We start from the raw sequence: 23,399 nt of genomic DNA on the forward strand, positions 1-23,399 counted from the left end.
GGTTTATGTATTAGCTTTCTCTACATAACCAAGCATAAATAAGTCAATATAACGTGTATATAAAATTGTGTAAAGATTACTTTTTAAATAAATAATGTATGTAATTTATATAAAAAATAATGCTTATAAAATGATTTATTATGTATTTCCGTATTTCATAAAGTAATCATTATGACAAGGGTCCTAAACCATTTCCATCCTCAGAAAGTATTGACAGAAAAGGGAAATATATCTACTTCTTTAAACAATTTGAAGGCAGAGACTTGCATCAAAAGTTCCTACCTGCTCTTAGTTTCCTGATCAATAACCCTCTCTTCCTGTGCTGAACAGGGTTGGATGATGGTTCTCTCTGGTATCCGTTTTATCTCCACAATGTTGGTCTGGACAACAGCCTGAGAGAGAACGGCCACAGTGTCATTACAAGTAGGGTCAGAACATGAACAATACCCCAAGAACCCCAGAACATGCAAATACACTCTTTAGCAGCCCTAACCAATCCCAGCAGATTAACTCCTCTGAGCTGTCCATATGGTCAACAACATCCAATCAGAGCTGAGAAGTTCTCACAAGGTTTATCTCCATGTTTGGCTACAAGCTACAAACTTGACCATGCCAAGAAAACGTGCCATGTCAACAGCAGGTAGATACAAAGCTAAAACAGATGCTTAAGTTCCTGTTAGTGTAAAGTCATGTTGGTTTGAGTGACTGAAAGAAATGCTCTTAAAAAAAACACTGCCCTGATAAAAAAAAAAGTCATGCCGCATACACACACATGCAACACATGAGCACGTGTACCTGTGATTGGACGAGGCTTAGGTCATCTAGCAGTACAGTCCCTCTCAGCAGGTCACACTCCTTGACTGCTCCCCCCCTGCTGAGAACACACATGCACATGTTTACTTAGCAGACTTTTATATAAAGCAAATTATAATTATAGTTTATATACATACTATGACTAAGTATGTACTGTACACAAACAGAAATACTTAAGAGCCCACATCAGTTAGTGTAGTCCGGCTAGAATGTAGAAAGGCCAGAGTTTGAGGAAGACATAAACTACCGTTCAAATGTATGGGGTGTTTTTAAAAGAAGTCTCTTATGCTCACCAAGGCAACATTTATTAGATCAAAACTCTGCAAAAACACCATTATTCTGAAATATTATTAGAATTTAAAATCACTATTTTAACATATTTGAAAATGTAATTTATTCCTTTAATGACAAAAACTTCAGTCTTCAGTGTCACATGAGAAATCCTTCTAATATGGTGAGCTGGTGAAATTATCAATGCTGTAAAAAAGTTATGCAACTTAAAACTGAGTTTATTTTAAAATAAAAATCTTAGACCCCAATCTTTTGAATGTTCCAACTTTTTTAACAAAACACTGTGAGAGGCAGGTCTTAAAACAATAAAATGAGCATAAAATACAGTTATTTTTTTTCTTTTTTCTAAAGCATATACTATACTAGAAAATACATTATTAATATAATATGACACAAAGCTTTTTTAAGTATATAAAACCAAAATTTGCCATCCATTTCTTACCTGTCTTGGCATGGTGCCAAGTCACTTGTGGAATCTGTGTGGTGCTGAATGCGCTCCACTCTCTTTGTGTCTCTCCTAAGGTGGGCGGTGCTTAGAAGAACACTCTCTGCAGAATGCAGAATCTCTTTAATTCTTCTTAAGGCTTCCAGATGCACTGAACGCTCAGCTGCTGTGGCACATTCCTGAGATTTGAACCCAAATCCTTCATTAAATAAACTAATTTTAAACTATTTCAAGAATTATATAATATAATGATGATATAATAAAATGATATAATAAAATGTATTTTTATTTATACAGATGGATTATAACGATAAATATAAACATTTTGACAACAACTGTTGTCTGGGAGTAAACAACTACGTTCAAGCTAATATGAGTTAATATTCTAGTATCAAATCAAAGGAGTCCTCTCTTTGTGGTGCAAATGTAATGGCCATTTAGAAAAAGTTCTGAAAAGGCTGCAAACTTGGCTAACTGGTTGTGATCGGAGAGCAATGCAGGCAAAATGTGATTATATAGCTGAAAGGAAAAATTTTTACTGTCTATATATCAACCTGTCCAAACATGCATGCAGTCAATCCCTTTTACAACAAATCAATCCTTGATGATTTAACCATTATAAAATGACAAACGTTTAAAAGACTTACTGAATAAGGTGTAATAACTAATCTGGATTGAATGCAGTTATGCTCACATGCAGAGGCATGTACATTATGGTATGTATTAGCTGGATGCACACACAGTATTACACTGCTTAAACAACGAAACACAACATTTAGTTCATATTTATTATAGTTCAATCAAAAGGGTGTTTTGATTCAATCAATTATGCTGGTCATTTAAGGGTCATGGTGGCATTGGCCACCCAGGAGAAGGGTCTGGCTGCAGACTTGCAAGTGACATCACTGACAGAGGAAGTGCAGGTGACTGAGAGTGCAAGTCGGAAAGTGCAGGTGCAATTCTGCAGCCAGGTCCTATTGGCCACCCAGACTGCCGGCTGGTTCACCAAGTGTCAGAATATACCAATGGTTTGGGAATAAATAAACTACCCTTACCTCCCATTGGGCCCTGACAGACTGAGAGAGGAGGTCCATGTCTTTGAGCTGGGCTTCAGAGCAGAAATCCCCCATTCCCTTCACAGCCTCTAGAAACATCTCAAACACTGCAGGCCTCAGAAGACGTGATACTGCCTATAGAACATAAAGATAGCAGCAGACATTAATAGCTTATGTTTATGTGTTTTGGTCGACCATGCATTTTATTTTTTAAATCATTTTAAATTGAAAATTCACAAGATTTGAAATGGTCTCACCTGTTTTTTCTTGGATTGTTTTTTAGATTTGTCTCTGGTAGTGATTACAGTGATGACATCCTGTATATGTTCATGCAGGTGCTGTTTGGCTTTATCCAGTCTGCTCCTGGCTAAAGCCTGAGCTCTGGCATACACCTCATTCTGTACTGGGACATGAGGAACACCTGGAGCCTCTGATGGCTGTGGAAAGCTGTGACTTTTAGCTAGAACCCTTTGTCTCTGGTCTAGGGTTGTCACTGAGGTCTGAGGTTGACATTTTGTTGGTGAACGAAGCTGCTGTTTGATTGGCGTTCTTAGTTGAGACACTGTAACCAGTTTATCCAAACAAGTGCTTGGACAGGATAAAGATGAGGTTGGAGACTGGGTTTCTGATGGCTCATGGGGCTGGGGAAAGCTGTGGCTTCTGGCTAGAACCCTTTCTCTTTGGTTTGGGGATGCCAAGGAGGTTTGAATAGTAGACGAATTAGGCAAAGTGCTTGGGCTGAACGTAGTTGAAGATGTAGACTGGAGAAGGCCTAATGGTCCAAAGCCACTGGTTTGGTTTGAGTCTAAAGAGATAACCTGAAGACTTCCTGATGGTCCAAACCTACTAGTTTGGCTTGATTCTACAGAAATAACCGGGAGGGAGCCTGATGGTCCAAAGCCACTGGTTTGGTTTGAGTCTGTAGAGATAACCTGGAGAGGGCCTGAGTGTTCAAAGCCACTGGCTTGGCTTGAGTCTGTAGAGATAACCTGGAGAGGGCCTGAGGATCCAAAGCCACTGGTTTGGCTTGATTCTACAGAGACAACCTGGAGAGGGCTTGATGGTCCAAAGCCACTGGTTTGGCTTGAGTCTGTAGAGATAACCTGGACAGGGCCTGATGGTCCAAAGCCACTGGTCTGGCTTGAGTTTGTAGAGATATCCTGGAAAGGGCCTGAGGATCCAGAGCCACTGGTTTGGCTTGATTCTACAGAGACAACCTGGAGAGGGCTTGATGGTCCAAAGCCACTGGTTTGGCTTGAGTTTGTAGAGATATCCTGGAAAGGGCCTGAGGATCCAGAGCCACTGGTTTGGCTTGATTCTACAGAGACAACCTGGAGAGGGCTTGATGGTCCAAAGCCACTGGTTTGGCTTGAGTCTGTAGAGATAACCTGGAGAGGGCCTGACAGTCCAAAGCCTCTGGTTTGGCTTGAATTTGTAGAGATAACCTGGAGAGGGCCTGAGGGTCCAAAGCCACTGGTTTTCCTTGAGTCTGTAGAGATAACCTGGAGAGAGCCTGATGGTCCAAAGCCAGTGGTTTGGGTTGAGCCTCTAGAAATAACCCGGAGAGGGCCTGAGGATCCAAAGCTACTGGTTTGGCTTGATTCTGTAGAGATAACCTTAGAGATAACCTGGTGAGGGCCTGAGGGTCCAAAGCCACTGGTTTGGCTTGAGTCTGTAGAGAGAACCTGGAGAGAGCCTGATGGTCCAAAGCCAGTGGTTTGGCTTGAACCTGTAGAAATAACCCGGAGAGGGCCTGAGGATCCAAAGCTACTGGTCTGGCTTGATTCTGTAGAGATAACCTGGAGAGGGCCTGATGGTTCAAAGCCACTGGTTTGGCTTGAGTCTGTAGAAATAACCCAGAGAGGGCCTGAGGATTCAAAGCCACTGGTCTGGCTTGAGTCTGTAGAGATAACCTGGAGAGGGCCTGAGGGTCCAAAGCCACTGGTTTGCCTTGAGTCTGTAGAGATAACCTGGAGAGAGCCTGATGGTCCAAAGCCAGTGGTTTGGCTTGAGCCTGTAGAAATAACCCGGAGAGGGCCTGAGGATCCAAAGCTACTGGTTTGTCTTGATTCTGTAGAGATAACCTTAGAGATAACCTGGTGAGGGCCTGAGGGTCCAAAGCCACTGGTTTGGCTTGAGTCTGTAGATATAACCTGGACAGGGCCTGATGATCCAAAGCCACTGGTCTGGCTTGAGTTTGTAGAGATAACCTGGAGAGGGCCTGAGGATCCAAAGCCACTGGTTTGGCTTGAGTCTGTAGAGATAACCTGGAGAGGGCCTGACAGTCCAAAGCCACTGGTTTGGCTTGAGTCTGTAGAGATAACCTGGAGAGGGCCTGACAGTCCAAAGCCTCTGGTTTGGCTTGAGTCTGTAGAGATAACCTGGAGAGGGCCTGATGGTCCAAAGCCACTGGTTTGCCTTGAGTCTGTAGAGATAACCTGGAGAGGGCCTGATGGTCCAAAGCCAGTGGTTTGGCTTGAGTCTGTAGAAATAACCCAGAGAGGGCCTGAGGATTCAAAGCTACTGGTTTGGCTTGATTCTACAGAGATAACCTGGAGAGGACCTAAGCGTCCAAAGCCACCGGTTTGGCTTGAGTCTGTAGAGATAACCTGGAGAGGGCCTGATGGTCCAAAGCCAGTGGTCTGGCTTGAGTCTGTAGAAATAACCTGGAGAGGGCCTGATGGTCCAAAGCCACTGGTTTGTCTTGAGTCTGTAGAAATAACCTGGAGAGGGCCTGAGGATCCAAAGCCACTGGTTTGGCTTGACTTTACTGACACAACTTGAAGGTCTGATGGTCCAAAGCATCTGGTTTGGTTTGAGTCTAAAGAGACAACCTGGAGAGGGCCTGATGGTCCAAAGCCACTAGTTTGCCTTGAGTCTGTAGAGATATCCTGGAGAGGGCCTGAGGGTCCCAAGCCAGTGGTTTGGTTTAAGTCTGTAGAGATAACCTGGAGAGGGCCTGAGGGTCCAAAGCCACTGGTTTGGCTTGAGTCTACAGAGATAACCTGGAGAGGGTCTGAGGGTCCAAAGCCACTGGTTTGGCTTGACTTTACTGAGACAACTTGAAGGTCTGATGGTCCAAATCTTCTGGTTTGGCTCGAGTCTACAGAGACAACATGAACTTCAGTCTGGGGTTTCATTTGAACCTTCCTGACAACAACAGATGACAGAAAAGGCTGTTTTAGCTCCGCTTGCTGTACTTGGCATATAGCTTTCCTTTGGTAACTGGGAGATTTATTGTGAAGCGGAGGAAGAACCTGGGAATGTAAGCCACTGATGACTTCCAATTGTGACTGCAGCCGAGAAGAATGATATTCTTGGTCTTGAGGTTCTACTGGGTTCTCTAGAAAAATGTTGCTGCTTTTTGAGAATGCCTGAGCCAGTTTGTCTTGAAAGGTTTCAGTTAGGGATTCAGGCTGAGAATGTGCATGGACAAAAACCTTGGTAGCAGGCTGTTCACCTTCAGGCTGTCCTTCACGCTTCACTCCATGACAACTGAGCATCTCAGTAACCTCCTGACAGACATAGAGGAAGGTGTGAGAATTTACATAATCATGATATTTAACATTCTTAACTGATACTGGTCTGCAAAAAAATGCACCTGACAGTGAGAAACAGTCCGTTTCAGTCGGTCTTGTAGGGCTGAAGTGCTGAGGTAAGGAAGGGTGGATTTCTTTTGCACCGATGTCACAAGCACCTGCAGGTCCTCACCTTCTGTCACCACCTGTCCTTCCAATTGTAGACCTCTGGAGATCAACGCCTGCAATGGGAATCAAAAAAGACGACAATGTGAAAGTTCTCCTTTGATCAACCAAATCAACTCCTTTGATCAACTCAAGAACTATATTGATTCTTCTCACTTTAGTTCTGAGATGTGGCCCCCAGTGGCCTCTATGCTGCCTTTCTTTTAGGAGCTGGCAGACCTCTTGAGCCTCTGAGTTCCAGTTTTCAAGTTCAGCCAGCCTGCCCTCGAGCAGAGAGGTCGCTTTCTGGAGTCCCTCACACATCTGATTCACCCGGTTCAAAGTTTCAAATATCTGCACAGAAACATGCCCACAGATTTGCTCAGTTCATAGTTTAAAAGAACTACTCTCACAGGGTGTTTTAAATGAATAGTTCATCAACAATTATATATTCTGTCATTAATTATCCACCCTCACGTTGCTCCAAATTAGGGGTGACGCAATTTACCCCTATTGACTATAACTGTGATATAAAAATTTTTTTTATTGATATTTGTAGTAGGAGTTAATACTACAAATATATTAATAATGTAAGTAATCAAGCACCAGTAATTATCTGGTCGAAGTCGGTATTGTACTTTTACATTGGTTGCCACCCATCAAAAAAATGACGTTGAGTCAGTGTGTAGGTTGTACTTTCATACAAAATCATGTCAGAGAAGTTTAATTGCTGTGGTTTAATACATTTTTTTATTATTTACTTACAAAATTTCTATAGATATTGCAATATCATTATCATTAATTCTTTTGGCCACGATAATCATTTTGTGAACAAAATAGTCTGATGAACTGGTTCATTGGACAGAACCGACTTAAAATAATTATTTGTTCACTCACAGAATCGATGACTCTTGAAAATTTAATTTATGTGTTCCACTGAATAACTAAGGGCAAGTAAATAATGGGTGAACTATCTCTTACAACACATCTAATATGTTTAACCTGGACAGAATATTGCCTAACCTCTGGGAGAGTTTGTCTAAGTTTCTGAATAGTTTCCTCTTTGCAGTCTGGCGATGGAGATAAAGAGTGCAAATCGAACTGTGAAATCTTCTTAGTTATGCCCTAAGTAAAGAAGGAAAAAAAAACCATAAAATTAATAAAGACAAACAAAGCAATGAAGAAACATCTAGTATAACATTGTGAACTGCATGAAGCACTATTGCTGGGACAGAAAGATCAGTAAACCTGGAGTTTCTTCCTGTAAATACGTAGAGGTGTAGATGACACATTCACAGTCTCTCTAAGCATCCAGCCAGCTTCCTGCATTAGGCCCTGAGCAGTTTGAACACCCGGGACCGCAGGATTGGGCTGAGGGGCCACTGCCTGAAAACATTAACAATAGCATAAACCCTTCATTGTTAAACAAGAATATCTTTAAAAATCAATAAAATCACAATCTTTTCAAGGGTGTAGTATGTTAAAAGACAAACAACAAAAAGTAAAAACATGATTTGATCAACAGTAAGGACAGATGATGAAACAGAATGCTCCTGTGGTTTTGAAACACAATAGACTAAAGTTCCAGCTTGTCAGTGTATTACTCTAAGAAAGTGAAAAATAGTTTGTAAAGATCCACAAACAAGTTCTTCAACTTGCAGAATCAGAATAGGCTGGGTCTTGGCGCTTTAAAGACAAAACTCTTTACTGATGCCAGTAGAACAAGTTTTAATTTAAAAATAACCAGGATCCAAAACAAATTTTTTGCCACACCTTCTCTGCTCTGCACCCCTATACCTAAACTCACTACTTCAGACTATACTAACTGGGACTTGCTACAACTGCTTCTATTGGTCATTTGTAAGTCACTTTGGACAAAAGCGTCTGCTAAATGATTAAATGTCCTTGACATTAAGATCATTTATCTTTTTTACCTTGAATATTTGTGAGAAACAATGCAGCCCATTGTGTCATCGTGTTTTGCAGCTGCTATTGCAAAAAAATGTTGTTCTCATACTCAAATTATACAGTATACTGAAATTAAAGTAAGAAATCATGTGACACAATCCCTGATTTTCACAGACAAGGCTTAAACCTAGTCCCAGAATAAAATACTGAGATGTTTGAGATGTCAGAGCCAATGTTTTGTCTCAAGATTCACACCAGTAATGTTTTTTTTCTAAGGCACGTTTATAAAAGCTACTTAAATATCCTAATTGAGCTAAGGCCTAATCCTGTCTTAATCTAAACCCTGTCTGTGAAACCAGCCTATGTGCATAATTTTTTTAACAGGCATCGTTGATAAACGCATGGTAAACTTTCTACTGAAATGTTTTGTCGAAGTTTATGTTGATAGAGATTGTATTATGTATTATGTTGCAGTTTCTTATAAAATTGACCAGAAACTGCTTTATTTCTTTGTCAAAGACAACTTATACTCACATTTTGGTGCTTGGCAAGTGTTATTTTAGACCCTGCTGAAAACTAGAGAGGTCTGTCTATACAAACTCACAAACTTGGTCCTTTTTATGAAGTCAGCCCACTGCATGTTGAGTCTGCGGAGCTCTTCAGTCAGAGAGTGGCTGGTGGAGGCGTCACTCATCTCAATGAGAAAGTTTCCAGCCTCGTTCAACTGGGCTTGACACGAACTCCACTCATTCAGGCTGGCGGAAAAATGTGTCTGCTGCATTATGAAAGAGATCACAAGATGAATGACAACTGAACCTCTGGAAAAAGAAACCACATACAAAAATCATGCCCCAACCCAAGCGATCACCCTCATGACTTGAACTTAGCAAACATCCTAACAAAGATATATGCAATTTGCTTTGATATTTTGGTGTCTAATGAAATTACATTAATACATTTTAAATGCGGCTTAGACATCCAAATACTTTTTGTGGCCACTGTATACTTTGTATCTTGTTTTTTGTTTTTTAATGGCAAATGCTGTACCTCTCTCCCCTTAGCCTGTGATTGGCCCTCCTGGCCCAGCCAGACCTGTAATAGACACAGGCAGTCTTTGTAGGTCTCCCACGTAGCCAGCACACGCTCCATGGTGGATCTTACAACTTCTGCGGTTTGTGCGCTAGCACCCGTCCCACTATCAGCCTCCTTTACTTGCCTGTTTACCACAGGCAAATCGTCTGCTGTAAAAGAAAGAAAGAAGGACAAATCAGACATAAGTTCCAGGAAGAAGCCAATGGCTTTCAAAGTATAACAGAACTTCCATCGATGCAATCTTACCCAAAGCTGCTTTGCTTGTATAACTGACTGCGGTGTCCTTCAACTTTTGAAGTGCTTCCTTCAACATCCACACCAGGCTTTGCTTGTCAACAGTGTCCTAATTGGACATATACACATTGCCTGTCAGTGTTTTTTTTTATTGGATTTGGTTAAATGCTTGAAATAAGGTCTGTGGTTAACACAAGCTTAAGATACTTTCTTACTTTACCCGCTTTATATTAGGTGGCCTTAACTATTGTATGTCCTAACATTTTAATTAATTATTTGATACAGTGCACTTATTGTGTACATACATGTTTTTACATTGTACTTACATTTAAAAAATTACCTGCATGTAATTACATCTGTAATGTATTTCTGTAGTCACATTTATAATTACAGTGTTGACAATTCCCTTACACCTAACCCAACCTTTAAACTTACTACTTAACCCATACCACCACACCACAACTTTACCCGTATCCTGCCTCAATGCCAGCAAGTGTTTTGCAATACAATATAAACACAATAAGTACATTGTACTTACTTTTTGATGCAAGTACATCGTAGTTAAGGCCACCTAATATAAAGTGGGACCCGAAATACATCAGTAATAGCCCGCTCAAGATTTTTTAAAAGCTTTTACAGGTTTAAAAAAAAGGCTAAACTGGATTATAGTAACTGTCAAGGACATTAAACGTCATCAGCCAAACAGGAAAACTACTCTACCCACTAGTCAGTTTTCACAGCCTTGTTGCATTTATACTCAAGAAGATTAAAAGAGTTTTTAGAAGTTTAGTGGTGGTGACGTTAAAGTTGGGAAGAATTCATGAAAGTTTTGTTCATTTATAAAGATTACCATCATGAACACAACATGTATGAATCAAAGTTTTGTTGGTCACAGTTTATTTTCTGCAGTAATCCAATGAAAAAATCCTATTGGCTTTCTGTCAAAGGAACAAGTGTGATGCTAACTTCCGGTTTGGCCTAAAATATGATGTCTCTCTATTATCTGAGCCTGTTTAGATATGGTTTGACTACTAATGCAGAAACGGTCAACAACCAATAAAAACAAAGCAAACTGACAGATGTGACTAAATCTGCACAAAAACTGCACAAGATTAATTCAGTTCAGTTTGTATTCCTAAAACCCAGAAGAGAATGTTTGAGACATTCATTTTGAATGGGTTTTCAAAACAGGAGTAAAACACAAACTTGCCAGCAATAAACATTTTTGTAATTTCATGTAATTTGTGATGAACGTCAAATTATGAAATGCTAGTAATGTTTATCAGAGTCTCTATTACTCAAATCAAAACTTCAATCAAAAACTGCTATAAAAAACCTTCTAAAGGAAACCCATGGCGATTAGCCATTAGCAATGACTGCTCTAAATGGCCACATACATGCCAATCCTTTAGCAGAGAGAGCACAGACTCCTGGGAGCCGTAAGGTCCTTTCCACAAGCTCAGCTTAGACTTCAACTGTCCCAGTAGGTCAAAAACATGGTGCATCTGCTCTCTGTATTGTAGCTTGATGCCGTGGTATTTGGCTGTCACTCTGGCACTGGTGAAACTATCAAAGAGAATAAGGAACATTAGCAAGGAACCTGGAAATCACAACCTATACTGGTCTTTTCAGCAGGGAGAACTGAATAGATTTAGTTTGCCAACCGTCTCTTGATCTCCTCTAGCTTCTCGACTGGCACTCGAGGACAGCCATTATCATCTGTGTTACAGAAGTGATGAAGGGTGTTCAAGTGCTGGCTTAAGTCCTCAACCAAGACCTGACGAAACAGAAAGCATAAAAACAGAGATACACATGTAATTCAGAAATACACATTGAAGCATGAGAATACATGGCTGCACACTGACCTTCAGCTGTTCTTGCTTGCGTCTGGCATCTCTGGCAGCAAGAACATGATCTTCTGTTTTCCTGCTGTCTTCAGATAGCACAGTCTCCATATGTTGGAGCCACCGGCCCAATGTGTGCAGAGGGGCTGGCAAACCAACATCCAGCTCTGTTCTGTACTCTTGTAACTGGGAAGCAAGAAAAAAAGCTTACAAAATAACCTGGCTGTATAGTACACAATGTCAAGTTTATTAGCTAGATTACTCTAGGTTGTCATGTTTATTTCAACTTTTAGGTTACTTTTTTATTTAGGTTGGTATGTTTATTAGATTCATCATTTGTTTATTATGTTTTAAAGCAAATAAAGTCATACTGCTATAAGTTTTTATTTAAAACTTGGTGTGGCTGGCAGCATTATTTTGTAGTGTTGGTTGGTCACACATGATTCGATTTATGATTCAAAAGCTTTTTTTGCAAATTCAGAATGATTCATTTTGATTTCTAAAGGAATTTTTATTAAATACTAAATAAGATACATTTAAAAGGTTAATACTTACTTTGTCTTGCTCAGAAAAATAAACTACTTAGGATTGTTTAGTGCACCAAAAGTAATATGAGAGGAACTTTAAATATATGTGCAGTTCAAGTCATATGATGTTTGTTTATATATAGACCACAAGACATGATAATAACAACTGAATAAAAAAATAATAAAAAGATCCAGTTCAAAAGTTTACATCTGCTTTATTCTTAATTCTTAATAGTGTGTTACTACCTGATCAAAAGCTGCAAACATTCACACATGCTCAAGGCAACACAACACATTATGAGCCAGTGGGTGTAAACCTCGAGGATGAATGGAAATTGTTCTTATTTTATTTAAAAATCTTTTTTTTGTACTGCCCAGCAGAAGCTACATAAAATACTTACATATTTCCGGACGACAAAATAAGAACAATTTACCCCCTACCCCCAATCTTCCTGTGCAAATGTTTATACCCCCCGAATTATAATGCATTGTGTCTCCAGTTTATGTAACTCATGACTTCAACTAAAAGGCAAAGCTTTTTTTTTTTAAGCTAAGCATAACTGAGCAAAACTATTCCATATTTTACTAGAATGTAAAATATATTATATAAAATATTAAAGTTTTTAATTGATATATTTTTGTTATGATGTGATGGAGGGGCACCTCAATCTTCAATTGTGATACCCTAGACCCAGACCGGGTATCAATATGTATTTGGTGACATATTTAATCAGCAGAATTTACCTTCTCCTCCATTGTGTCCCAGGCCTTTCTCAGTGCCATTTGCTCCTCACTGGGTTTAGCACAGCGTCTCATTGCACTAAGCATTGGAATAACTGGACGTCGCTGATCATTATAAGTTCCCACAAAGTTCTGAAATGCCTTGGATAAAAACATAAACACTCACAGTCATTCGGGGCTTGTCATAAGACTAGTGTTTTACATTAGGTGATGATTTAACATTCAGCATGCATACCTGATAGCTTTCTACATATCCTTTCCCCTCTGTGGAGGCCCATGCCTCCAGTAATTCCTGATAGGCTCGCTGTAGCCAGCATTTCATCTCTCTGGCTTTTTGATTGGGTGAAGCCTGAGGGCAGGGCAAGGAATCAGAGATTAATTGTCAAATCAGAAAACATGCTGAAGCAAGTAAAGGCTGACTCTGAAATGATATCGTGGAGGAATCCACAAGCGCTTCGTGACGCCTGTACCTGGTGCAGTGGGGAGGCCAGCACAGCAGGAGTGAAGTATGTAGGGAGATTGACAGGAGAGAGGCATGTGGGAAAGAGCAGCGTTTGAAGCTGCATCCGACCAGGAGGTGGTGACAGAGAGTAAGAGGAAGCAAAGTTTGAGGATAATAATAAAGGCCAGGGCCCGTATTCATAAAGAATCTTAATGCAAAGAGTAGCTCCTAGTGACAAAATTCTAAGTAAATTCTTAGAAATGTGGGCGTTTACTCTTAATATTAACAAAAAAATCCTAGTAAAGAAAAAAGTAATTCAGAAAGCATCTTAACCCTTAAAAGAGGTCTTAAGGTCAAATTTGTTAGGAGCACGGACGAGGACTTTTAAGAGCTTAAGAGTTGCTTTAGCAGCGGAGAAAATTAAATAGACATGCCAGCAATCAGTGTAATTGGAAAGAGTGGAACAATGTTTATAATTCTAAGCCAATCAAATACCTTATAGGAAATTAACAGCATGGTAAATAATAAAAGGATTTATATACACTGAAAAAAATTATTTGTTGAATTTACTAAAAAATGTTATCGTAAGTGGTCGCAATCAATTTATTTGATCTCAATTTAAACAAAATAAAACCAATTAATTTTTTTAAATTCAAATAAAAAAACTAAATTTAAATTATTTAAACGAGCACAAATTAATTATGCTTAATTTAATTTTTCAGTGTACATATGTATAATGTGTATGTGTGTGTGTGTGAGTGAGAGAGAACGGTAAAATAGGACAATTTGTGCTTGTAAATTCAAAGTGAAGGCTTAGAATAGACCCTATACTAAAAAGCACTCCTTTTTCCCCTTTTTGGACAACCAACCAATCACAGTCTTCAAAAGACTGTGTCATACGTAGCAACGGGGTCAGCCCCGCCTCTTCACTAAGATAAAAGTTTTTGTATTTTCCTTGCTCAGAGTTGCTCTCAGATCGGTCCCGAATAGATCTTAAGCTAAGACTCCTACGTAAAAGTTTTTAAGCTAAATTAGGAGTTTTATGAATACGGGCCCTGGGGTTTAGAAAGAGAGAGAAAGTGAATTTAAAAAAAAGCAAACCAGCAAAAGCACAGATCTGGCTGGGAGATTCAGTTGGCCTCACCTCAAAATCGTCATCAGCTAAGGGCAGATCATTGGAGTACTGCAGGAACTGAGCAATGTATGTCATGATGGACTTCTCATCGGGGTTCCTGACATCAATGTCTGAGAAGAGATTTTAAAAGTGCATAAAACTTTCAAAAACCATAAAGAAACAAATACATTGTAAACTAACAAACTTTTTAATATGATGATCCCCTTGCGAAGGACCTCCTTACTGATATAAAAAGGCACCTGCATATTTGTTTGTATAAAGAGTTGCTTATATTGTAGAAATAATATTTAAAAAATAATATTGAGACAACACTTTATTCAGTCCTTATAATTAATAAATTAGTAACATATTTTAATATAAATAATAATTATAAATGAACACAGCTTTTCCAGAAGTGACTTTTCTCCCCAGAAAGCAATTTCTAGTAATTTTAATTTAAAGGGATAGTTCACCGAAAAATGAAAATTCTGTCATAATTTACTCACCCTCACGTTATTCCAAACCTGACTTCCATAGTCCTATTTTTCCCTTCTATAGAATTCAATGGTGCCCCAAAGCGGCCTGGTTACAAACTTTCTTCAAAATATCTTCCTTTGTGTTCAGCAGAACACAGAAATGTATGCAGGTTTGGAACAACTTGAGGGTGAATAAACGATAAAAGAATTTTCGTTTTTGGGTGAACTATCCCTTTAATTTAATATTTTTTTTAAATTGGGCTACCTCATTAAGGTTTTTCAAGACAGTCGTTGAGAGGTTAAATTAATAATATAATAATTAATAATATCTTGTTTTGTAGTTGCTTATTTTAAATATGTGTTTTGTCTTATTTTTTATTTTCTTATTTGAAGACATATTAGAAGTGTGACTCAACCCCCTGGTGGATAATCACAATATTACAATAAATACATTAAAATGTATAAATAAACAAATATATATTTCTTTGTTAAAAACTAGTGGTTATAGCTATCATATTAATATCATGACTTTCAACCAGTCTTTAGATACATTTAAAATTTCCCACAGATCCACATGCATCCCCTTGCAGACCCCAGTTTGAAAATACAGACTTCACAGCAGACTATTACCCAACAGCCTACGCAAAGTGTTGAATTGGAGGAGGATTGCGAGGGCTGAGGGTGGCATTTGGGACTGGGACAAACTGGGACGCTGCTAATAGTTTTCACCTTCTGGCTCTAGCAGTTTGGGAATTCCTAGCTCCTTCTCAGCCAGGTGAAATGCTTTCTCCAGGTTCTCCAGGTGGCTGCTGGTCTGGGCTTGGGAGAGATCCACCAGATCAGGTCTAAGGGAGCAGAGGATGGCCAGGAACACTTCCCCACTCCTCCAGCTGGATTTAAAGTCCCTCACACTGGCTAAGCAACCAACTCTGGAGAAAGAAAATATTTAGAGAAACAATTAGAGTGGCCATCAAATAGACTAAACAATTTGACCAAACTTTCAAAGTGCTTGAAATCATTAGCAAGATGAAGCTCACTTCTGGCACTGGTCCCGAACCCACAGGAGCAAAGCCTTCTTGGCAGACAGACGGAAGCGCGTGTGAAGCGGTGATGCTCCTCGAGGAACAGGACTACAGCCTGGAGACCCAGAAACAGAATCTAGACTGGACAGAGAGTCCAGGGAGGATGAACGGGATCCATAAGAGAGAGTGCTGGCCAGCTCCTCTATCTGTAGTAATGAGAAGTGAGCATGTTTTATACAGATGTATTGGCAAAAAGCAAACAAAAAGATTTATTGTCAGGAAAACATTCACAGGAAGGCAAGGAGGAAGGATCATAATTTCTGCAGTATATTTTGGATCACTTTCCCATAAAAATATGCATATAATATACAGTATATATCATTGATAAGTACACTACCATTTAAAAGTTTGGGGTCAGTAACATTTTATTTTATTGAACGAAAGTGATACTTTTATTCAGCAAGGACATATTAATTGATCAAAACAGACATTTATAGACGTTTAAAGATATTTCTTAAAGGTGCAGTGTGTAGTATTTATGAGGATCTATTAACAGAAATGCAATATAATATACATAACTATGTTTTCAGTGGTATATAAAGACCTTAAATAATGAACCGTTATGTTTTTATTACCTTAGAATGAGGCATTTCTATCTGCATACACCGCGGGTCCCCTTACAGTGAAATCGCCATTTTGCGCCGTTGTGTTTCTACAGTAGCCCTAAACGGACAAACTGCTCTACAGAAGGCTAGAGTCATGCTCTGCTCTCTCCGACTAAAACATCTTTGTCCTGTGTCGCCCCCGTAGCTTCTCTAGGTGCTCCAAAAGGGAGGGGTGAGCATTGGGGGCATGCAATTCACAACCTCACCACTAGATGCCGCAAACATTTACACACTGCACCTTTAAAGACATTTATACATTTACAAAAGATTTCTATTTCAAATAAATGCTGTTCTTTCTATTCGTCAAAGAACCCTGACAAAAATTATCACATTTTCCACAAAAATATTAGCAGCACAATTGTTTTCAACATAGATAGATAATTACGGTTAATATTACGGTTTTACTGTATTTTTGATCAATTAAAAGCACTGGTGAGCATAAAGAGACTTCTTTCAAGAAATCTTACCAACCCTAAACTTTTGAACTGTAGTGTACATAAAATATAAATGACATCGATTTTGCCATATATATTTTTTTCATACTGTGCAGTGTGCGCACCCTTAAAGGAACACGCCCACTTTTAGGGACTTTATCTTATTCACCGTATCCCCCAGAATTAGATAAGTCCATACATACCATTCTCATCTCAGTGCGTGCCATAACTCTGTCTGACGCACCCACCACTAGCCTAGCTTAGCACAAAGACTGGAGATAAATGGCTCCAGCTAGCCTACTGCTCAATAAGTAACAAAATAACACCAACATTTGACTATTTACATTTTGTGATGTCTATAGTTACATTGTGTACTAAGACCAAAGGGAAATTAAAAGTTGCGATTTTCTAGACCGATATGGCTAGGAACTGTTCTCTCATTCCTGCGTAATAATCATGGAACTTTGCTGCCGTACCATGGGTGCAGCGGCGCAATGATATTACACAGATATTACACGCAACATTTCATTTTCCGTCTGTCTTAGTACACGATGTAACTATACACATCACAACATGTAAATAGGAAAATGTTGCCGTTGTTTTGTCACTTATTGAGCAGTAGGCTAGCTTTGTGCTGTTATGGCACGCACGGAGATGAGAATGGTATGTATGGACTTATCTAACTCTGGGGTATACAGTGAATAAGCTAAAGTCCCAAAAAGGCGGCGTGTTCCTTTAAACGATATATATTTAAACTAATAACACCACTGAACTCATTCAACCCAGGTTCCCTGACATAGAAGAATCCTCTGAAGGATACATAATACTATATGCTTCCTGTGTGCATCATTATTTTGATGTTCTTTTCTCTTCTGGAGGAATAAAAGCGTCTCAAATATCAAAAAGTACAGCCCCTTTCTGAACTAAAATGGTAAAGTAAACAATGAAAAAAAACAGCTCAAGGCAAAGAAACAAGCATGTATATATGATATGCATGTTTTTGTAAAGACACATGGTCTCTTCGTTGTTATACGCACATGACAGTGCAGGATGATGGTCCAAATCAGGCCGAGAATGATGGAAGGTTTCCCCTCAATGATGTCTGGGATGTTTATGTTCACCAGCTTGATCTGAGAGAACATAAACAGTTGTTTACGCCATTTGTACATAAATCTTAAGGTCCTAACAGATGGAAAATCATCATCTATCATGTAGGAATGACAAAATCCCTCTTACAGATTTATTCTTCAAGAAGTTCAAAGCAGTCTCGATGTTGCCTCTCTGCTGAAACACACCATGACCCCGCTCACGCTTCTACAGAGAAACAAACAGACTCTATAGAGTGCCGAAGTAATGACGTCACTTTGTAGGCCAAAACGCGGAAGTGAGTTAGCATTTTAGCCCTATGGGTTCCCTCGCCCTAAAGTCTATGGGTTTTTTGAATGGGTTTTTGCTAAATCGCCTGAAATAAGGTCTGTGGTTAACAAAGCCTCTATATATTTTCACGTTTTAATCTATGACATAAAACACACTAGTTATAACCTGCTTGTGATTTTTTAAAGACTTTATTGTGTCTTAAAAACGATGGTTGCTAACAAGTTGCTAAAAGGGACTACATCCTTTGGCGGGGACTTTAGACGTCATCGTGACAAACAGGCAATCTCTCACTAGCCCGTCGCGTTTCAGCCTAATGAATGAAGAACTTATGTGGCGTGAATAAATCGCGCTATTCGCGCAAAGTTTGATGCTTGAACATTTGGAGTTTACTCTCTTCACATGTTTGTCTCGTTGAGAAATGGCTGACGTGGGCTGTGTTTACACGTCTTTTTGTGTTAAAATCTACTGTTAATGTGTGACAACTTAGTTTTAAGACTTTTTCAGTCGATAATGTAGTTGTTTAAAGCTCAAATATGTGGTTTATTTATAAGAAGAGTGCCTATTTAAACATTTTATCTGGTGTTATCGGAGTTGTGAGCTCCAGTGGGTCCGCGGCGATCCGCGCTTGTTTACCCGGCGAGAGTAGACTTTCCTCGGCTAGTCCTTCTGCCGCCTGCCGCTGGCTCTGATGTCTATGTGGCGTCTCCAGCTATAATTAGTCTTGTGGAGATTTAACGGCCCATATTTGCTCTCATGGATCTATAATTTGTTCCCTGGCAAATCGTTTAGGCTGAGTGCAAAGATAAGTTTCATTACTTGTTTATTTTTAGGCTATAACTGTACGTTACCGTTGTAAGTTAGCCGACTAGCACTGACTTTGAATGTTTGACTGAATTGTTTGCTTTATTTCATGTGTAGCTTATTATACGTTTTGTATTATTGATCATACATAAACTTGCATTTAACAAAAAGAGACTGGGTTGTGTTTCATGTCATTTAATGTTATCACAGTGATAATCATATTGTCTGAAAAAACATTAACAAAATATAAATCTCAGAGAGGCACGCATAAACAAAATTAGTTTCTAACATTTTTGGAAAAAACGAATGGGCAATATTTCTCATGAAAAAGTGGATGTGTTCATACACAGCGCAGATCATAATGAGCGAGCGTGTTTTTTAAATAAAGTTTGAGGAAGCTTGATGATGACGTTGATCCGCGACCATGGTGTGCTGTAGTCCGTTTATAGCCTACCGTTAGCATTTTATATCTGACGGCTTTATTTGGGCTTCAAAATGTATACATTTTGGATTAACTTGTAAAGATTATCTTGGTAGACAAAACGTGTAAGGGTCATTACTCTTTGTTGAACACAGATCTTATTTTTTGCGATTTTCCAAAAGTCTATGGGGAAAATGAATGGCTTTTTGATCGAGGGAACCCATGCGCCGCTAACTTCCGGGTTGGCCTACAAAGTGACGTCATTACTTCGGCACTCTATTGTATGCTAAACATTTCTATGATTCGGTGTAAATAAATACCTTCTTAGCTGAATCTCAGCGTTATGATGGTGATATTCAGCACTCACCATGCGTTGGCCGCTCATCACCTCCAGTAGGTCGAGCAGTCGAGTCCCATCTCGAAGATCCGAGAACAGATCCTGGACCGCAGTTGGAGGGCTCCTCTGAAACACACATCAGTATTTTATCTGAAAGTGTTCATATGGTGTTCACATGGCGATACATTGTGCATTTCTGATGTAAAGCTATGGTGGCATAAGTAAAAAAAAATAATAAGTAGAAATATTTTTTTAAATAAGTAGAAAAATATTTGTATTTATTTATATAATTGATTAAAATGAATAACATTTATTGTATATTTATTTTATTTATATATTATTTATTTAATTGTAAATGGTTGGTATTTAATAGTTGAAGTTCCATGTTAAAATATAAGAATTCATAATAATTCTGTATGACTTTTTTTTAATATATGACATGTTTTGTTATGAATGCAAGTGCAAACTGGGGGGTATTCCAGAAAGCAGGTTATGTGACATACCTGGGTATGTTTAAGAGTAAGTAAGCGGATAACCTCAACTTTCAGTTTCAAAAACGGAGGTTCAGGGTATGCAAGTATCCAAAGGAACTCGCTTAATCACTCACTCTCTGAACATAACCTGCTCCGGGGCAGCTCATGATCCAGGGTTAGTTTGCTTAAGAGGTATTCAGATGTGTGTTATATAATTAATATAGTTATATTAATACAACCCCAAATCAGAAAAAGTTGGGACAGTATGGAAAACGCAAAAAAAAAAAAAAAGAAGTGATTTCTAAATTTACTTTGACTTGTATTTCATTGCAGACAATATGAACAAAAAATATTTCATGTTTTGTCTGGTCAACTTCATGTCATTTGTAAATATACATCCTTTCCTGTCATTCAGACCTGCAACACATTTAAAAAAAAGTTGGGACAGTAAAGCATTTACCACTTTGTAATGTTGCCATTCCTTTTCACAACACTTAAAAGACGTTTAGGGACTGAAGACACCAAGTTATGAAGTGTTTCAGGTGTAATTTTGTCACATTCTTCCTGCAAACAAGTCTTAATGTGGGCAACAGTACGCGGTCTTCGTTGTCGCATTTTGCGCTCCAAAATGCGCCACAAATTCTCTATTGGAGACAGGTCGGGACTGCAGGCAGGCCAGTCAAGTACCCGTACCCTCTTCCTCCACAGCAAGGACTTTGTAATGTGTGCAGAATGTGGTTTTGCATTGTCTTGTTGAAATATGCATGGACGTCCCTGGAAAAGATGTCTTCTTGAAGGTAGCATATTATGCTCCAAAATCTCTATGTACTTTTCAGCATTAATGTTGCCTTTACAGAAGTGCAAGCTACCTTTGCCAAGGGCACTGACACAACCCCATACCATGATAGACCCTGGCAATTGGACTTGTTGCTGGTAACAGTCTGGATGATCCTTTTCTTCTTTGGTCCGGAGCACACGGCATCCATTCCTCCCAAAAAATACCTCAAATACTGATTCATCTGACCACAGTACACGTTTCCACTGTGTGATGGTCCATCCCAGATGCCTCCGAGCCCAGAGAAGTCGACGGCGCTTCTGGACACTGTTAACATAGGGCTTCCTTTTGGCACAGTACAGTTTTAACTTGCATTTGTGGATGTAACTACGTATTGTGGTACTTGACAAAGGTTTGCCAAAGTAGTCCTGAGCCCATGTGGTGATATCGCTTATAGATGAATGACGATTCTTGATGCAGTGCCGCCTGAGGGATCGGAGATCACGGTTGTTCAGCTTAGGCTTGCGCCCTTGTCCTTTACGCACTGAAATTCCTCCAGATTCCTTGAATCTTTTAATTATGTTATGCACTGTTAAATGTGAAATATCCAAATCTCTTCCTATCTTTCTTTGAGGAACATTGTTTTTAAACATTTCAATAATTTTCTCACGTATTTGTTGGCAAACTGGCGATCCTCGGCCCATCTTTGCTCCTAAAGGATTAGACCTTTCTTGGATGCTGCTTTTGTACCAAATCATAATTACAATCACCTGTTGACATCACCTGTTTCAAATCACATCATTATTTAACCATTTTACCTCATTACTAGCCCTAAATTGCTCCTGTCCCAACTTTTTTTGAAATGTGTTGCAGGTCTGAATGACAGGAAAGGATGCATATTTACAAATGACATGAAGTTGACCAGACAAAACATGAAATATTTTGAGTTCATATTGTCTGCAATGAAATACAAGTCAAAGTAAATTTAGAAATCACTTTTTTTTTTTTTTTTGCGTTTTCCATACTGTCCCAACTTTTTCTGATTTGGGGTTGTATAACAAAATTTGTTATCAATCGATTAAATTGCTTCCAAAATAAAGGTTTGTGCTTACATAATATGTGTGTGTGTGTGTGTGTGTGTGTGTGTGTGTGTGTGTGTGTGTGTGTGTGTGTGTGTGTGTGTGTGTGTGTGTGTGTGTGTGTGTGTGTGTGTGTGTGTGTGTGTGTGTGTGTGTGTGTGTGTGTGTGTGTGTGTGTGTGTGTGTGCACTAAAAAGGTTATGTAAATTGCCATTAAACAAAAGAAGGAGGAGGAAGTAGAATGGCGCGCTTTTTCTTAGTGTCTGTTTCCATTGTGAATCATTGATTCATTGCTCTGTTGAGAATGTCTTGTGTGTTAACCGGGAACATACTTTGGGTTGGCTGAACTTACTCACAAACACGTTTATGGAACCAAATAAGCAAGGTTTGGGTTAATCAACCAGGGGCCCGTTTCAGAAAGGAGGTTAAGTGAAAACTCTGAGTATGTTAACCCTGAAATAAGGGAAACTCTGGGTTTTCTGTTTCAGAATGGGAGGTATGTCAAACCCGAGAAAGCAGGGTAAGTCAACCCCATTTCTGAAACAGAGGTCACTTATACTCTGAGTCAGTTACCAGGGTAACTTACTCTGTGAACCTAACCTGGTCAGGAGCAGGTTTTCTTTGGTAAACCCAGAGTTTATATCAGTCTCCTCCCCTTTTTTAAAGCGCCAGCTGTGTTTAAATAGTTTATTCATTAATTCAAACTGCACAAATGCTTTTTTTATACATTATAAATATATATTTTTTGTGACCCCATTTGCTCAAAAAGCAAAAGAAAAACTCCACAATAGTGATTTAACAACTTTCAAAAAGAGGGAAAAAATAGATTGAGTTTGATAATGGAAGTGAAAAGAGAGAAAGATGTTAATTTTCACCATCACTCCCATAGACACTGTATTACAGCAGAAGTAACTTGTTTTTTGTAATTTGATGCAAAAGTAATATAATACAAAGTATTAGTGTTATAAATGTACATACATTTAAAAACAAAAAAATATACAAAAAACGTTGCAGGATTTACGATATTTATGACCATTAAAACGCGCCATCACAGTCTGTGAAAAGGGTCTATGTGGGAAAAGCTGCTGCACATTGGACACTGAATGATATTTAATTAATATGTCAAATGTTTGTAAAGTCATTAAACCAACACCCATGGACATTTTATGCTTAAAGCTTTATCTGATTGAATTATGTTTTTATTTTTCATTTTTAGCTGCTGCCACATTCTTTTTGTCCCTTTTGGATACCATGAAAATTAAACTTAATTAAAATAATTAAGAATTAAACTTACATATTGACCCGGAAGTATGCGAAAGTCTTTTTGTTGGGTGCTGTTGCCATGGAGAA

The 23,399-nt window shown here is 38.9% G+C and overlaps 1 protein-coding gene across 1 annotated transcript in view; it reads right to left on the reverse strand.

Annotated features, from left to right (window-relative positions):
- syne2a (spectrin repeat containing, nuclear envelope 2a) overlaps nt 1-23,399 on the reverse strand; it is a gene marked incomplete at its 5' end in the record, with an annotated part of 120,539 nt that overhangs the window by 91,463 nt on the left and 5,677 nt on the right. The window contains 24 exons of the mRNA XM_079831393.1: nt 283-392; nt 796-874; nt 1,547-1,728; nt 2,605-2,739; nt 2,862-6,119; nt 6,206-6,364; nt 6,465-6,641; nt 7,311-7,412; nt 7,536-7,673; nt 8,800-8,970; nt 9,243-9,436; nt 9,534-9,630; nt 10,919-11,087; nt 11,186-11,298; nt 11,387-11,551; nt 12,637-12,774; nt 12,869-12,982; nt 13,104-13,193; nt 14,220-14,320; nt 15,395-15,594; nt 15,703-15,893; nt 17,824-17,916; nt 18,023-18,100; nt 19,753-19,848. Of these exons, the coding sequence (XP_079687519.1) occupies nt 283-392; nt 796-874; nt 1,547-1,728; nt 2,605-2,739; nt 2,862-6,119; nt 6,206-6,364; nt 6,465-6,641; nt 7,311-7,412; nt 7,536-7,673; nt 8,800-8,970; nt 9,243-9,436; nt 9,534-9,630; nt 10,919-11,087; nt 11,186-11,298; nt 11,387-11,551; nt 12,637-12,774; nt 12,869-12,982; nt 13,104-13,193; nt 14,220-14,320; nt 15,395-15,594; nt 15,703-15,893; nt 17,824-17,916; nt 18,023-18,100; nt 19,753-19,848 (6,350 nt within the window). The remainder of the gene's footprint in view (nt 1-282; nt 393-795; nt 875-1,546; nt 1,729-2,604; nt 2,740-2,861; nt 6,120-6,205; nt 6,365-6,464; nt 6,642-7,310; nt 7,413-7,535; nt 7,674-8,799; nt 8,971-9,242; nt 9,437-9,533; nt 9,631-10,918; nt 11,088-11,185; nt 11,299-11,386; nt 11,552-12,636; nt 12,775-12,868; nt 12,983-13,103; nt 13,194-14,219; nt 14,321-15,394; nt 15,595-15,702; nt 15,894-17,823; nt 17,917-18,022; nt 18,101-19,752; nt 19,849-23,399) is intronic.

This window comes from Gobio gobio (assembly GCF_949357685.1).
Source record: "Gobio gobio genome assembly, chromosome: 12".
In the NCBI taxonomy this organism is placed as follows: Eukaryota; Metazoa; Chordata; class Actinopteri; order Cypriniformes; family Gobionidae; genus Gobio; species Gobio gobio.